At 38.7% G+C, this 16,852-nt stretch overlaps 1 protein-coding gene across 6 annotated transcripts in view; it reads right to left on the reverse strand.

The window, feature by feature from the left end:
* The window catches only part of ITPR2 (inositol 1,4,5-trisphosphate receptor type 2), a 505,414-nt gene that overhangs the window by 305,979 nt on the left and 182,583 nt on the right, over nucleotides 1-16,852 (reverse strand). For all 6 annotated transcript variants that reach the window (XM_030322010.1, XM_030322009.1, XM_030322008.1 and 3 more), the window contains one exon: nucleotides 3,480-3,673. In XM_030322010.1, coding sequence (XP_030177870.1) covers nucleotides 3,480-3,673 — 194 coding nt within the window. The remainder of the gene's footprint in view (nucleotides 1-3,479; nucleotides 3,674-16,852) is intronic.

Raw genomic sequence — 16,852 nt, forward strand, 5'->3', positions numbered from 1 at the left:
GGTAACGTTGGCTCTGGGAGGAGACTGCTGGTGCTGTGATTTTCATTCACGCACAGAGAGGCTAAACTTCCAGGTACTATAGTGTGGATTCTGGCTCTACCACAATCAGTTTGGGATCTAGGCTACAAAAGGACAGCTGAGGAAGCAGCATCCAAATATACCATGGATTAGCTTCATTGGTGCTTGCTTTCCCTTGGATTGTGTTGTTGACCTTGCCTCCTTAACTAACACGTTGAGAGACACTAAGGGAATAAGACAATAAGGTTCCTGCCTGTGCTGGGTACTATGAAGAATGCAAACACTTGAAACCCCTGCTCTCAAGAAGCCTATGCCTGAATTGGGAAAACAAAATATAGCATGGTTAACATAATTAGAAAATTATCGAGGGGCGCCTGGATGGCTCAGTCAGTTAAGCATCCAACTTCGGCTCAGGTCATGATTTCACAGTTCGTGAATTCAAGCTCTGTGTTGGGCTCTGTGCTGACAGCTCAGAGCCTGGAGCCTGCTTCAGATTCTATGTCTCCTTCTCTGCCCCTCCCCTGCTCATGCTCTGTCTTTCTCTGTCTCTCAAAAATAAATAAAAACGTTAAAAAAGTGTCAAGAACTAAATCAGGCTGCACAGACTTCAGTGGAGATCAGAGAAAGAAAAAGTATGTGCTACAGATTTCTGAGTGGAGAAGGGAAACAATAAAGAAGTGGTTTAATACGAGGCTCCCTTCCATCCCAGCTTGCCTGAAATAAGCCTAGTTTAAGCTTTTGTTGCAGTAAAATTACTATTAGTGCCCCCTACACTCTCAAAAGAGCCTCGTTTGGACAGTAAACAATAATGGACATGTATGGTACCATCTGACCTGATCTCCTACCATTTCTGTGACTCCTGTATCACACCCCTCCCTCCCTGGTCCTTCCCCCCTCCCTTCTTGCATTCTCCCTCTCACACTGCTCTGTTCCAATAGCACTGGATATTTCTTTCTTGCCTTCTCACATTTGTTCAGTGTCCACTTTACCTTGAAAATTCTCTTCCACCCAGAACAACTAGCCTTTGAGATACTCTCCAAGATCCAGTTTAAATCCCTTTTCTAAAGAAGCTTTCCCTGGTTCCCCAATCCAAACCAACTGTTCTCTTTTTTGCTCACCAACCCATTATTTACACCTATCTGTCTCTTGGCTACCTAATACATCTATTATTTATTCTCTGTCTCTCTGTCTCTGTCTCTCTCTCTCCTCTGCTAGCCGTCTATGCTCCTTATGGGCAACAAACATGCTTCATGTCAATAAACATTTGCTAAGCCAGGTACTAAGAAAGGTACCTGGGGGTACAAAAAAGTTGCCAAGGATATAAGACCTGCCTTTGAAGAGCATGTAACATAGAAGGGTAACAAACACCAAAGAGTCTCTTTTACGAGCATGTGGTGAGTGCTACAATACATACAGGTTGAATGGATTCTAGTTAAGGGGATTTCAAAACAGGGGACGGATTGTGGGAAAACAGGCTGAGAGGGGGCCATTGGATTTGGTAGCCTTGAGCAGAAGGGTGGGGACAGAAACTGATTGCAGGTGCTTGAAAGGAAGGGTTTAAAAAAAAAACTACGTAAAGAACAAATTAATAAGGCACTAATTGGTGAAACACATTACATTTTCATTGAAGATTAGTGCTCATAGACTTGTATTTTATTTTATTTTTTTAAATGTTTATTTATTTTGAAAGAGAGAGAAAGGGAGTGAGCAGGAGAGGAGCAGAAAGAGTGTGAGACAGAGAATCCCAAACAGGCTCTGCAGTGTAAACACGGAGCCCGAAGCAGTGCTCGAAATCACGAACCATGAGATAGTGACCTGAGCCAAAACCAAGAGTTGGACGCTTAACCCACTGAGCCATCCCAGCACCCCTAGATTTTTATTTATAAATAGAACCAAAATAAAAACTTTCATCTTCCAATATATTTAATTGTGAAACATAAATGGAAGGTAGGAAAGGGTCAAAGGGAAGAATAAAAACAAATGCAGAGAAAGATAGTTGAGAGAGGGCCAAAGATAGAGAGAGAGAATGAGAGAGAAATAAAAAGAGAGATACATAAAATATGGGGAAAAGAAAGGAAGACCCTGTGAGGAGGAAGAGCTGGCAGGAAGCAGGAGACTTGCGGAAGGAATGTAGCTACAAAGAAATTCTTGAAGAGGTGTTCTAAGAAAGAAACGTATTCAAGAGCAGCACATAGGAACGCAGACAGAGTGAAGCAGACCCAGACACGGAACACAAAAATCAGAGTGAGGAAAGAGTTTCAACAAGAAATACATTAAAAGCCCGAAAGAGGCAACAAAGAAAGGTCAGCCCTAATCTGTCCCACCGCAGTAGTATCTCCATCTCATCATTTTTGAGCTGTTAGAGAATGTTTTTCAAACACTGATCTTCTGTAACTGGGGCTAAAATGAGGTCACATATTTTACAGGTTGTCCAGTGAGTAGGATGATGTTAAGCTATGGGCCCATTAGATCCGCAGGTCAGGTGATCACTACCTTTCTCAGTTTAAGAAGAGGAGAACTAAGTGATTTTTCAGGGTCATGAACACAGGGTTGGGAGGCCTGCCAATATTTCTCAGGATTCAGCCTTTGGAATTCCTGGAGGAAATGTGAAACCCTTTATGATTATAAATCTAATTACTTTAAATAAAAATGTACAGACCCTTCCAGGACTACTAACCCACTTCTGGTAGTTCAGTCTACATTAAATTATGATGAAAGACCTAGTAAATTGTATCCAGAATCTTAATAGACCCTTGAAAACTCCAGGCTCCATTCTCCAAATCTGGAATAAATGCTATAATTAAAGTATCATAAAACTACTTTCCAAACTTAAAAAAGTATATAAGAATTCACAGCCACAGTAATAGGGAATTTATTCACTAAGCCAGGGGGAATAAAATAATAATTTATCTCCTTTAAATTCACAGACCTAGGTATTAGACTATGTTAATTTTAAATATATATATTATTCCTAGCCTCAAAAGCACAAAGATAGTCACTTATATAAAATACAAAAACCAATTATTAACATTTTGCTAATAATAAATAAAATTTTATTTCAGTTTCTTGCTACAGTGATAAACCTGGATACCCAGAATTACATACCCAATTCAATTAAAAATAGAAATAGAGTTAGAATTCAATCTCAAGTTTGCCTGCTCTGAAATCCTTAAATGAAGGTAAAATGAAATCAGGGTCAATACTAAATGAGAAAATGCATATGAAAGAGGTTTTGTCAACCTCAAAGCACTCCACAATTGTTAGATATCACCATTAATACATTTAATGGAAATGAACAAATGTAATTAATATGTTAAATAGTGTCATTAACTTAAAAGAAATAAATTAGATCAATAGCATTTCAGAATATTTCCACAGTGATGTGGAACAAAGTCTGTAAGAAAGTTAAACCAAGAAGCTCAATTAGCTATTTGTCACTTTGCTTCCATTATGCAGCATACCTGTAAAATCTCAATAATCTTCAGTTTGGTGTCCATCACGGTCACGTCCTCAGGCTCTACAGGGCTTCCTTGCTTGCTGGGGTGGATGCTGGGCTGAACATCAGGCACACTCATGGGGAAGATAGAGCCTCTACTGAGTACCATTTGGGTCATCATCTCTCCCACCCCATGGATGGTTCTCATGACATTGTTTCCTAGCAAAAGAAAAGCCCTTAACTCAATACACACAACACCTGGGGAAACAGATGTACTATCCAGTTGGTCAAAACCAGACTAGAAACATGACAGGAAAAGTAATGAGATAAGAAAGAATAGCATCTACACTGTTCTGGCTCTTTCCTTACAGACATAGGGAAGGTCCTGACAGACGCATTTCAAACTGACAGATTTTAAAAATGAAAGTTTACTTTTCTCAGAAAATGCTTTCAAATGAGGTACCAAGGATGAGTTGTGGTAGCTCTGATGACATCCAAGGCAGGTCCTTCTGGCACACAGTAAGTCCTCTCAACTGTCACACCAATAAGCTCTAACTTTTATAATAATGTGAAAGAACCCTACGATAAATGAGTTACATGAAAACATGTAAGTGGTGACTAGCATCCTAATCCTACTCTCAAACCAAGGACTTCATAGCTTTGTTTTCATAATGCTTGTGAGGAGGATTGTTATAACCTCATTTTAAGAAAAAGACAGTTTCGGGGCGCCTGGGTGGCGCAGTCGGTTAAGCGTCCGACTTCAGCCAGGTCACGATCTCGCGGTCCGTGAGTTCGAGCCCCGCGTCGGGCTCTGGGCTGATGGCTCAGAGCCTGGAGCCTGTTTCCGATGCTGTGTCTCCCTCTCTCTCTGCCCCTCCCCCGTTCATGCTCTGTCTCTCTCTGTCCCAAAAATAAATAAACGTTGAAAAAAAAAAAAAAAGAAAAAGACAGTTTCATCTGGGGAAGAAGCATGTATTTGCTGATACACTTCCCATTCCTTCAACCCATTTGAATAAAAAAATCATTATTCAAAATCCACAAAAAGCAATTATGTTTGAGGTAATCACAAAAACAATTTAGTGACAAACATGATCATTTTCGGGACATCTGGGTGGCTCAGTCAGTTAAGTGTCCGACTTTGGCTCAGGTCATGATCTCACAGTCTGTGGGTTCAAGCCCCATGTCGGGCTCTGTGCTGACAGCTCAGAGTCTGGAGCCTGCTTCAGATTCTGTGTCTCCCTCTCTCTGCCCCTCCCACTGCTCACACTCTGTCTCTCTCTCTCTCTCTCTCTCAAAAATAAATAACCATTAAAATTTTCTTTTAAATTATCATTTTCAAAAAGGCATCACCCTCTTTCTACATCTTCTGTGTTTGACTTCTCATTCATTTGTCCTCCAGTAAAATTGCATGTACACTCATTCCTTCACTGAGCATGAGCAGCTGTACCAAAGCAACCTCCTGACACTGCTCCAATTTATTTTCTCCAGCCTGACTGCTGTTTCTCACTTCTCAGTTCCTACAACAGGCAGGAAGGATTCAAAAGAACAATTGTCTACTTTTCTTTCAAAACAGTGGTCTTTACTTCGTGTATGTTCATGGAACTTTGCCTCAGGCAAAGGCCTAAGAATCTAGCAAATAATTTTCCTTTCCCTAAGAGTCTTAGGGTATATACCAGGGAATAAATAAATACACACACACACACACACACACACACACACACACACACACACGTACACCAGGAGAAAGGGAAATGGAAATAAGATGGGATGAGATAAAACTCTCAGCTCTAATTGAAGAGTATAATCTGTTGGAATATCTACATGATTGGAAGGCAAACCAATAACGAAAAGGAAAATATTTAAAGGATGACCCCCAAAAATTCTTGATGGTCTTGTGCAGACCAACCCGCAATTATCATCAAGCCACTAGTAATCACTGTGAAAAGTGAAATCCCTCTTAAAACTTATTATCTTATCCATATATGAAAAAAATACATATAGTAAAGGGTAGTGCTCAAATAGTACACTTGTGAGGTGGCAAATAAGTAACAATTTTTTTTTTCTTGAGTGGCATTTTCCAGGCAGAAGTTAAGTTTGGTTTTCATTCTGAGAGTCTATAACCTTTTCTTTGACTGCTGTTTGCATAAACCAAAAAGCAGGCAGGCAATAAGAAAAAATATATGTGAAAGGTAACTTCCAGGTTTGGACAGGATTGAGACCATGGATTTGAAAGAGGCCTATTTTCTACCAGAACAACTTCGAGGAGAAGATTGCTGCATTGTCTGCGGTTCTCAAGCAATCAGAGCAGTCGACTTCTGCCAACCCCCGCCCCCCATGTTTGCCACGTGGACTGCAGGGTTGCATATCTGATTGTTGGCAATGGTTTCAGGTGACCACCATTTAACCAGTACATTTACCTGAATCTTGATTCGAGTATGTATATGTGTTAGCCTCCAAGAGATGCTTTCTTACCACTAACACAGAACAGCCTCCTTTGTTATTCCTACCCCCTGATTCACACAGAAATCCTTGGCACCCACAGTCTCTGCATCTTATTTAGATTTGCATGGAAAATAATCATTTAATCCAAACGATTATTACACAGAAAGTTAGCCCAGACAATTCTTTTTCCCCAAATATAGATCCTGTCACCAAGAAATTAAAATCCAGAGACCAGAACCATAATAATACATAACACATGTTGTCAGTGACATGGACGGGTTCATTCCGGTTCTACCATATCCTTAGATGCCTGTGGCACGTGGTCACCACAAAACTCTCCTGACATCTCCATGTATGGCCAACTGAGAGGTCTCAAATTAAAAGATGCTATATTTTCTGGAGTTGCTTGGTGGTGATGAGAAGTGCTTAAATTGTGAACTATCACAGCTTGGAAAACTATAGTCAAATGCCACATAAATCACAGATGTGCAAGGCTCCCAAGTATCCATTTTTCCACAGACAAATTTCTGATTCTCGACTATTGAGATAAGTCACAGGCCATCAGTTTTCAATGCTGCCAAAGAAGAAATGTTACCATTTCTCTTCTCGACTATAATTAGTTAATACTACTAAGAAGTTTTCAGTGGAAAAGCTACTTTATTATCATATAAATCCTGTGGACAAACTAACCCCTAAAAGTCCAGCTTTTCTATGTCTTTCATTTTAACCCAGCAGCCAGAATTTAGACTTATGTATAAAGGGTGTTGAGATGGTTTGAAAAAATGGGTTTCATGTTTGTTAAGCAAAAAGAAGAAAGAAGGAGTTGCTTAGAAATAAAAGCAGATGAGGACGCCTGGGTGGTGCAGTGTCAGACTCTTGATTTAGGTTCAGGTCATGATGTCATGGTCATGAGATCGAGCCCTGTGTGGGGCTCTGCACTGACATCATGGAACTTGCTTGGGATTCTGTCTCTCCATCTCTCTCTGCCCCTAAACTGTGTGTGCTCTCTCTTGAAATAAATAAATAAACATTAGAAAGAAAGAAAGAAAGAAAGAAAGAAAGAAAGAAAGAAAGAAAGAAAGAAAGAAAGAAAGAAAAGGAAGGCAGATGGATTTTTCAGGTTCTTTTATTTTATGATTGTACGGATAGTTTTACTAATCCTAATTCCCTCAAGAGAAAAACTTGAAAGTAAGACAGGTATGCTAAATGCATAATGCGAACGGTGACTGGGGGTGGACTGAGAACACACTGTTTGTTTCTTTGTTTTTCTGATTGTTCTAATGAGTCAAGTTTCCATTACCAATTCCAGAGAAATAAAACGCAATATGAAATCTACATAACACTGAAGCTGTGCTGACCATGATTTAATTTTACCTATTCAGAAGTCATGTTACTGCTGGTGAGCACTACTGAGCTCAACAATCATTGAGAGTTATGTGATTTTCTAGAAAGTATAACTTGGTTGAAATTAACTTTATACCTATTGGTATTTTATTTAAAATCATCTTTATTTATTATCTTTTTCTATTAGAAATACTATTCTCTTTTAGATACATAAGACTAGAAACAGTAATTTGAATTTGTTTAGATTTCAAAAAGGCATTTCTGGGATCTTCTCAGCATTTATAAGAGATAAATGAAGTATTTGATTAGAAGAGTCTGGGAATAATTTTCACGGCAATTTAATTGCTCTGTGACTACTAAAGTCAGCTCAGCATTTTATAATAAAAGCCAAAAATATGGATAACCCAAAAAACCATTCTTACTTCCCTGAAACATACTTTCATAGTTGAATTTGAAAAAATGCATCTGCTGTTATCATAATTCATTTGAAACAGAATGATATTAAACCATAAAGACATGACTCAGGAAATCTTCCCTCCCTGCTCAGCAGCCTCTTATAAACCTCTACTTGCTGCTAGACGCCCACACTTTAGAATTGGAGCAGTTTTCTATTTTGAACATTCTCTGGAGCAGTGCTTCCTCCCAGTGGTTGAGGGTTTGGTTATAAAAGGACTTTTACACATGCAAAAAAAAAAAAAAAAAAAAGATTAACATAAGATGAAAGCCTTAATTAAGCTAGGGATACAAGCAGAATAATGGGTACCATGATATCAAAGTTAGATCATGGTATTGTAGAGAGCTAGACATCCAGTCTCTGTCAGGTTTTTAGGCTTTGTGCTGGACCTGTTGGGAATTTACTGTTCCTGCGCTTAGAGTTCCCTTAACCAGATGCTCACTTAACTTGCTTTCTCACACCTTTATGATTTCAGGTACAACGTCACATCCTCAGATAGACTTCTCCTGGCCACTCTCTCTCTGAAAAAGGACTGCCATCATTCTGAACCCACATACCTGCTTTACATTTCAGTCATGGGGCATTATCACCATCTCACATCATATTTTATATTTGTTTATGTGTTTATTGTATACTCCCCTCAGAAAAACATAAGCTCCATGAAAACAAAGATTCTGCCTCATTTACTGCTCTATCTCCAACTCCTGGAATAGTACCTGACACACAGCAGTCATTGAATCACTGTTTGCTAGATTAATGCACTAATAAAAGAAAAAAAGATTTGCTAAATGAGTTATTAAAAATGAGATTGACATTTTTACTTTAAAAATTGGATCTTATTACATTAGAAATAGCCCATCTTTCATTAAGGTAAGTTTTTGCTTGCTTTCCTTTATATTTTCCTAAATTTTCTAAATTTTTTCAAAAAGTATATATAATTTCATGTTACTTAAAAACTTTTCCATTAAAAAGAAAGGAAGTAATAAAATAGATATCAGTGAGATAAGGGAAATAATAAAATCTGCCCTTATCAAGGGCAAATAACATCCCATGTACTTTGTTGGGCCAAATATATCCTAGTAGAGTGGGGGCTTGGGGGACCCATCCCACTTTACTCAAGCAGAAAGTGGTTAAGCTTCTGATAGAGGTCAACCAGTAACAACATGCAGCTTTTTCCCCAATACCATGATGCTTTGCTAATAGCCCATCACCTTACAAGTTTCCAAACATTTTATACTAGAACTCAGAAAACCTACCAAAAGCAGAAAGCAAAGATTCTTCTTTTAATATTGTTGGGTTTTTTTTTTAAGTAGGCTCAATGCCCAACACGGGGCTTGAATGCACCACCCTGAGATTAAGAGTTACATGCTCGGGGCGCCTGGGTGGCGCAGTCGGTTAAGCGTCCGACTTCAGCCAGGTCACGATCTCGCGGTCCGTGAGTTCGAGCCCCGCGTCAGGCTCTGGACTGATGGCTCGGAGCCTGGAGCCTGTTTCCGATTCTGTGTCTCCCTCTCTCTCTGCCCCTCCCCCGTTCATGCTCTGTCTCTCTCTGTCCCAAAAATGAATAAACGCTGAAAAAAAAAAATAAAAAAAAAAAGTTACATGCTCTACTGACTGAGCCAGCCAGGCACCCCCAGAAAGCAAAGATTCTAGTTAAAACTGTGCACTAAGTATGTGGAATTACTATCAATCATATAATAAACTTGGTCACATTATCCTCAAGTGAATTTATCCAACGAGTTTTTATTGTACATAATGGGCCATGCACTACTCGTAGCATTTTATTTTTATTGCACAATTTAATTTTAAAGATAGCTCTTGTTCAGAACGTATTTATTGTTTTTATAAATTTCTTTTAATATTTTTTTGAGAGAGAGAGAAAGAGAGAGAGAGAGAGAGAGCACAAGTGGGGGAAGGGCAGAGAGAGAAGGAGACACAGAATCCCAAGCAGACTCTGGGCCTGTGTGCGGCACCTGGGTGGCTAGGTCTGTTGAGAGTCTGTCAGATCATGATCTCATGGTTTGTGAGTTTGAGCCCCGTGTTGGGCTCTGTGCTACTGACAGCTTACTGTGATCTTTCTCAAATTATTTCACCATCCTATGTACACGATCTTAATCCTAACAAAATATGTTCCAAGTCGTGTGAGAATAAGATTATATAACACGTGCAAAAAAGTCATGAAGAATAAAAAGTATCATATAATTGTAAGATATTAGCTCATAATGAAAAGTGGAGGACATTTGCGCACTTCTGTTATATCTCTGAAAAACAGCCATTCTACTTTGCGTCATGTTCTATTATCGTGGCCACCATTCTATTAATGAACGTGTGGTTCCATCACATAATCATAGCTCATAATTTCTTACACTATGGCATGATTGTCACACAATATCACCTTGGAAAGGAGAAGTCCTTCAGAGAAGTGGTATGTAAAGAATACTCAGTGAACAAAATAGACAATATGACACCTAATTTTCTCCATTCTAAATAAACACTCACTGAATATAGCATGTTGATAACCCATTTACAGATTTCCAAGACCTTAGAATTAGAGCAAAGCAAAACCTACTGAAAATATGTTCCCAAAATATAGTAATGTTATTATCCATCTTTTTTTGAATATCAAGTCGACTGCTCAAAAGAAAATTATTTCCCATCCCACCCACACCCTAAAGAAGTGTTATTCAAAGGATGAATTTAAAAGGCAATTCATACAAAACAGTGGTTGGGTTCTACATCCTACTTTGGATTTCATCACTGTCAAATACTGACAAAGTCATTTTGATATTCCAAACCTCAAGATATTAATTTGCAAAACTGACTTTAATTGTTAATAATTGGTAATCCAAGCAATAAATGAATTTACACACTGTTTTACAAGCGAGATACAATTTAAAGACAACGAAATGCACAGATCTTAAATGAAAGGTTTCCGCAGTTCTGCTGAAGAAGAGCATACACCTATCTAAGCCACATGTCATTCAGATACCAAACATTCCCATTACCCCCAGAAGCTCCTTTGTGCCTTTCTCTGGTTCATCTCCTCTACATTCCCCCACCACCATCAAGAGCAACCACTCTTCTGATTCATCACACCGTAGATGCATACATTTAATAATAGGTATGATTATAGTTAAATGATTGTAACCAAACAGTACGAGTAAATTAATCATTGTTAAAGTACAGAAGGGTCTCTAGTTCCTTGCCGCTCTACTGTTGCCTCGACCAGGTAAGTATTTTTGTTGGTGATTGCTGAAGTCAGAGATAGCACGTTTCTTAAATGTAAAGGTAGCATGAAACAAGAAAGGATAGCTAATATGGTGAATGATTCCATCAAATCCCCAAACTACATCAACAGGTTGAAAACATATGCTAAAATCAAAATATAAAATGCCCTGTACATAGATGTAAATAAAGCCAACTGAAGCATATGATGAAAAAAAAATGTGATGTGTCAGAGCACAAATTCGAACTTGAGTTGTGTTCAAGTTCCATGGGAATCTATTCTGTGTCACTATTACCCAAAATACCCATTTCACCTAGACTGCATTACAAAAGTAAAGTGTTCACAATGAATGAGAAAATAACTGTCCTTGCCTCTACGCTGGTCAGGCCAGTGACCAGTGATAATTGAATCATAAGAGAAATAGTTAAAGAAACTGCAGGTGATGACACAGAGAGGAGGAGATGCTCAGGAAACACCCTGGCCATTTTCAAACGCAGAGAGAACTGACATGTGGAAGCCATGTTCAATTTCAATGTGGCTCCAGGTAACAAAGAAGGACTGCTTATTGGAAGTTAGAGGGAGGTATATTCAGGATAATCTAACATATGAGAACTAATAACTGGAGTTCTTGGAAAGAAGAAAGACTTGCCTTCTGCAGCAACAAAATCTTGGTCACTCAGGTGGTCAAGGAGATCCTAGATGACCACTTGTAATAGGTGTTATATGAAGATTTGAAGTTCATATATTGTTTAGATGATTTCAACAGTCCTTTTATATGCAAACATTCTATAAATTTATGTTTGGGTGCCAATAATGCACTTTATTGTAGATCCCTGGTGGACTCTCTTCAGCAGATATTGAGAGAACTGGGGAAGCCAGTGTATTAACACTGAGGCATCAGACTCTGAGGTTCAAACTATATTTATAATTAGAGGAAATAGTTGGAGTAGAGAAGAGGTGTGGACAACATAGTCCTCTTTAGTCATTCTCGTTATTTGTGAGGGCATCCCTCGGTATTGATTCTGTCCTATTAACTCAATATGGTAATGTTAGTAGTCATCCTGGGTGCCAGGAGTCATTCATATCACTCCTAGGTAACTCCAGAGACCTTCAGAGTTACTTTTTATCTGACACCTTTAGGAAACCAAAACCCTGAAAACCTACAGATCATGCCTTTGTTTCTGACAAATCCCACAGAAACACAGACAAACACAGAATGTGAGTCTTCTGCCTCTACTAAGTCAATTAATTATGAAGTTTAACAAAAATAATTTTATGTATTATAACTTTATGTGACTAACATCTGATTGAGAACCAAAAGGAAGTTACACAGGTCGTGACTTGCTGTACTATGTAAATTATGCATGCATCATACCACCCATTAAGTCCTTCTGAAATTTATTAACTTATACAGTTAGCAAGTGAATATTTCAATCATATTACTCTATTAAGATGGTGCATCAGAGGGCACTGAAAAAGCATAACATTAATCATTAAAACTGCTAAAATAAAATCTCAGGAAGTATTTTAACATGAACTGGCATTTGTCATGTTCTCTCTCATTCACTGGAAGTTTGAAAAGCCAAACTAGAAGTTCATAAGTAATAAAAAAAAACAATCATATATTTGGAATGTCATGGTCTAACAAATATTTTTGACATTCAAAAACTTACATATTTATATAAAACATGTAATTTGCATGCATTCATCAAATGTGTTTCACTCAATAGATATTTTTGAAAGCCTAGTATGTATATAATAGTATATTATACATGGTACGAATAAGCTTAGAGAACCAGAAATAGAATCTGTTTTCACAGTTTTTCTCTCCACCTTGCTTCTCTCAGTCAATAAATCTGAATTATGATAATTATAGAATAATCCAAGTAGTAAATCTAAGAGTCATGAGCCTTTTATAAGTCTACTAGGAAAAGAAGACTTAAAAAAATAATTACAGAAATGAACAAAAGAAAGACACAAATATATATTTGGAATATTTGGATCTCTAAAAACCTTTGTCCTCCAAATGCATGCATATTTTATATAAGGCATGGCACTTGCATACACCCATCCTAATGATAAGTGAGTTATGAAAGTATATATGAGATGTAGAAATGTGTCTAAGAGAATAAAAGTGTTTAGAATTACTGGGGAAACAGCAAGAGACAGAGCTAGAGATGTCTGGGGCAGATTGTGAAGACCTTTGGGCACCAACTTAAGGAACTGAGTTACTCTCCAGAGATGATGAGAGCTAGTAAAAAAGATAGAATATGTGATTTAGAAGGATCCTCATACTGGATTGGGGGAGGGGGGGAAGAAGGCCCAAAAATGGAGTCGGGGAGATCAGTCAGAATTTATTGCAGGAAGTGAAGAGGAACATCGAGCTTCAAGAGAAATTTAAGTGGTAAAACTTCTAAGACTTGTGATTAAAACTTTGTTTCAGAGACAAGCCAACCATTCATGACGGGATGATTATCGATTTTAAAAAGTTTTCTTGATGTGACCTGTAAAATCCCTTCAAGTGAAATCGAAACTCTTTAGTAAACACCTACTGTTTAGTACTAAACTTTCTTGGGAAACTTGGAAAAAGTAGAAAACGAAGTCCCTGCAGATGAAGAAGTCATCTAAATAGAAAGTTGCGTAATAATAACAGAAAGAACATCAACTGTAGGGCTGTAGGGTATTTTTAAGGAAGTGAAGAAAAGAAACCTGAATTCAAAATTTGGCTCAGTAAGCTACAAGCTGTATGATCTTAGGCAAAGTATTTACCCTTCTATAATCTTATTTCCTGGACAAAATAGTGATCATGATACCTAATTGCTGGAGGCCAATATGGATTAAAAGTAAAAGTATGCAAAAGATCTAGAGGTGTGCTAAATGTTGAATATAAATAATAAGTATCCCTTTATAGTAATCTTTTGCCAACGTGTGGCCTGACACATGGTAGAAACTCAGTATACAGTAGACATATCACATAGTTATTCTCTACCTATTTTTAAACATGCATTTGATTTTTAAAAGGAACATGATCTCACATAGATCATCTGTTTGAAACTTTCTCAACATATATAAAGAGGATTAAGCCCAGAAGGGGAAAAAGTCCTTTTAGGCTTTATTGATAGCTAAGAGAAAACTGGTCAGTTACAGGCACTTTTTTCTAAAACTTATAAAAGCTTAAAGCCAAGGGGGGCAGGTACAGGGAGTATAAGACATTGTACATTACGCCAGAAAGAACTCAGAGGTATAGTCAGCATAGTGCAAAACCATGGGAGAACCAGCCTCAGAATCAGAATGTCACAGAAATCCTCCTTCATATCTGAAGAAGATTATTCCAGAAAAGACTTGCTTCCCAGAACAGGTTTCTGATGCTTGTGATTCTGGGGCATTTGGAAGTAGGCAGCTTCTAGAATTTTTTTTTTTTTCATATCGAGACCTTTGTTGTACATTTAAATGCTTTAATGTTTTTACTTTTCTCCCTAATCTCTATTTCCTAGAAGATCATAATCATTTTTATTTTTCTTCCTAATCTGTATTTCCTATGAGATCTTAATCTTGACCTACAAATTTTCCAATCATGGTGCTTTTCTGGGAGATACCTATGGTGGACTCTGTGATGGTCTTGCCCAGATGCCCTTTCAGGGATGAAGGACAGTATACTGCCTCAGCTACTTGGAGGTCAGCCCTCAAATGTCAGCCCTCTATGGGGACTGACTAGTCTGAAGAGAGCCACCTCAAGCAAGGCCACACACCCATTCCAGGGCAGCCCATGCAGGCATAAAGGCTCAGCCCCCACCCTCATTCCAATAGGAGACAATTCTGGAAGGACGTCCCAACAGCAGACCTCTCCCCTCATTCCAGAGCTTCCCACTAGGTCTGCATCACAACCTAATTTCTCCCTTTGCCCAGTCCTACTTCTTCCCCTTCCATTGCACTGGTGTTGATCCTACGATTAAGCTAGTAAACCTTCATGCTAATCTCCAGTTCAGGGCCTGATTCGTGGGGAACATAACCAGCAATGAGTAACTCCAGAGGTTCAGGGACACTGACATCATTGCTGTTGCCATTGTTCTTATTTAAAAATTAGTGGAAGAATCTCAAGGCATTATGATAACATGCTCATCGGACACAGTACGCACACACACAAAGGGACAAGAGAAAACCTAGAACCGTGAATAGGACTGCACTAGAAATACAGAATTTCTAGAAATTTCCTTTACTAGAAATACATGAAATACTAGAAATACTAGAACTTTCCTTTACTAGAAAAACATGGTTCACACAGAAAGAAGTAGGCAGAAGAGAACAGCATACAGGAAGTAGGGAGGTATGAGGAACAAGATACACACTGGAGATAAGACAGACGTATGTGAAGTAAAGGGACATCACTGAAAGCAGAGATGAGGGAAGACAGGTCAAAGAAGAAGGACATCCAAAGGAGAACACGGAGAGGCAGAATGGTATCGGGAAAACATAAGTTCAGAAATCACTGCAAGAGATTTTCAGATGACAAATGGAAACTGTGGTACCTTCCCCCTACAGGTAAACCTTGCTAACACTTCTGAGTACTCTGAACTCCCCTGCAAACAAATCCTTAATAGAGACCTGGAAAGAACTCAGTCAGATGAGAAATTAAAAGAAGATGAAGGAACACGTGAATGAGTCTTTACAATGAAAGCTGCCTTGTACCTTAGGTACTTGCTCTTCAGTTACGGTCTTCGTACTAAACCTCGTTTCTGTTCATCCTCACTCCCAGCTCCCCATATATACATCCTCAGCCTCACCCGCACCCAGGGAAATCCTTTCTTGCTTGCTTACTTGCTTTTTTTGTGATCCACTCAAAATCTGAAGTGAACAAAGGCTTCTGGTTTCAAGGCATTCTAGCTGCTGTCTTCACAAAGAGGAATCACAGCTATTAACCAGGAGATATGCTTCATGGATATTGGCTCACAGGAGCATTTTTGCAACACACTTTAAAAAGACACCATTCAGTGAGTGAATGAGAGTTACACACTAATCTTCAAAGAATCACAGTTTTGAACTGAAAGAGACCGTAAAGATCACAGTTAGGCTAATCTAATTTCATAAAGGAAGAAACTATTTTCTGGCAGATATTCTGCCGGCAAATATTCTCTTCCTTTCCCACCCATATCACAATATTAAAAAATGTTTCTGCTCCACCTCCCATCTCAGTTTCCTTTCTTTTTAACAGCAACTATGCTGCCAGAAAAAGCTTTTCAAGGTGGATCGTGTACAGTCCCTGCCAAGACAAAGCAAAAGTTAAACTGAAGAAAAAGGCTGGTTCTTTGCCGCTAGGCGGAGAGTTCTTACTTTCTTCCCCAAATCTCCTGAGGCAAAGGGGTGCCCCCAGACAGACATATATGCCAAGTGCCTCTTCCAGCCCGTCGTCTTATCTCTTCCCTACCCTGGGTTGGGCCCACAGGGCTGTAACTCACCCAGTGCAGCTCCAACCCTTTTAGGGCAGAAAGGTAATTTCAGGGCATTGTGGTTATCTGTTTCTTATTCTCTAAAACCAAAGGCACTTTAGCTCCGAGCCTGAAGCCTCAAAAGAAAGGAAATCCTAAGAGCAAATGGAATTCTCCATTTGACTTTTTCAGTGATTTCCCATTTTTAACATTATAACACATATGCCAAAAAAAGAGATTAACTGGTTACCGATTAGGGACTGGCCCACATTTTGGGGCTTGACCATGGAAACTCCCAAGAATTTGAAGTTGTAAAAAGGCAAAATGACAGAAGATTAAAAGAAACTGTTCAGCTCTGGTTTGGTCTTTTGATACTTTTCTGATATACTGCCTTTTCAAACTGTGGTGAGTTCAAGGACGGGGAGACAACTGTGAAAAGAAATGATGGTGGCGGCCTAGATGCTCTAACTAGGCCTGCATCGTATTCCATGGATAAGACTTTCTTGCTC

The sequence above is a fragment of the Lynx canadensis genome, chromosome B4 (genome assembly GCF_007474595.2).
Source record: "Lynx canadensis isolate LIC74 chromosome B4, mLynCan4.pri.v2, whole genome shotgun sequence".
Taxonomy (NCBI): Eukaryota; Metazoa; Chordata; class Mammalia; order Carnivora; family Felidae; genus Lynx; species Lynx canadensis.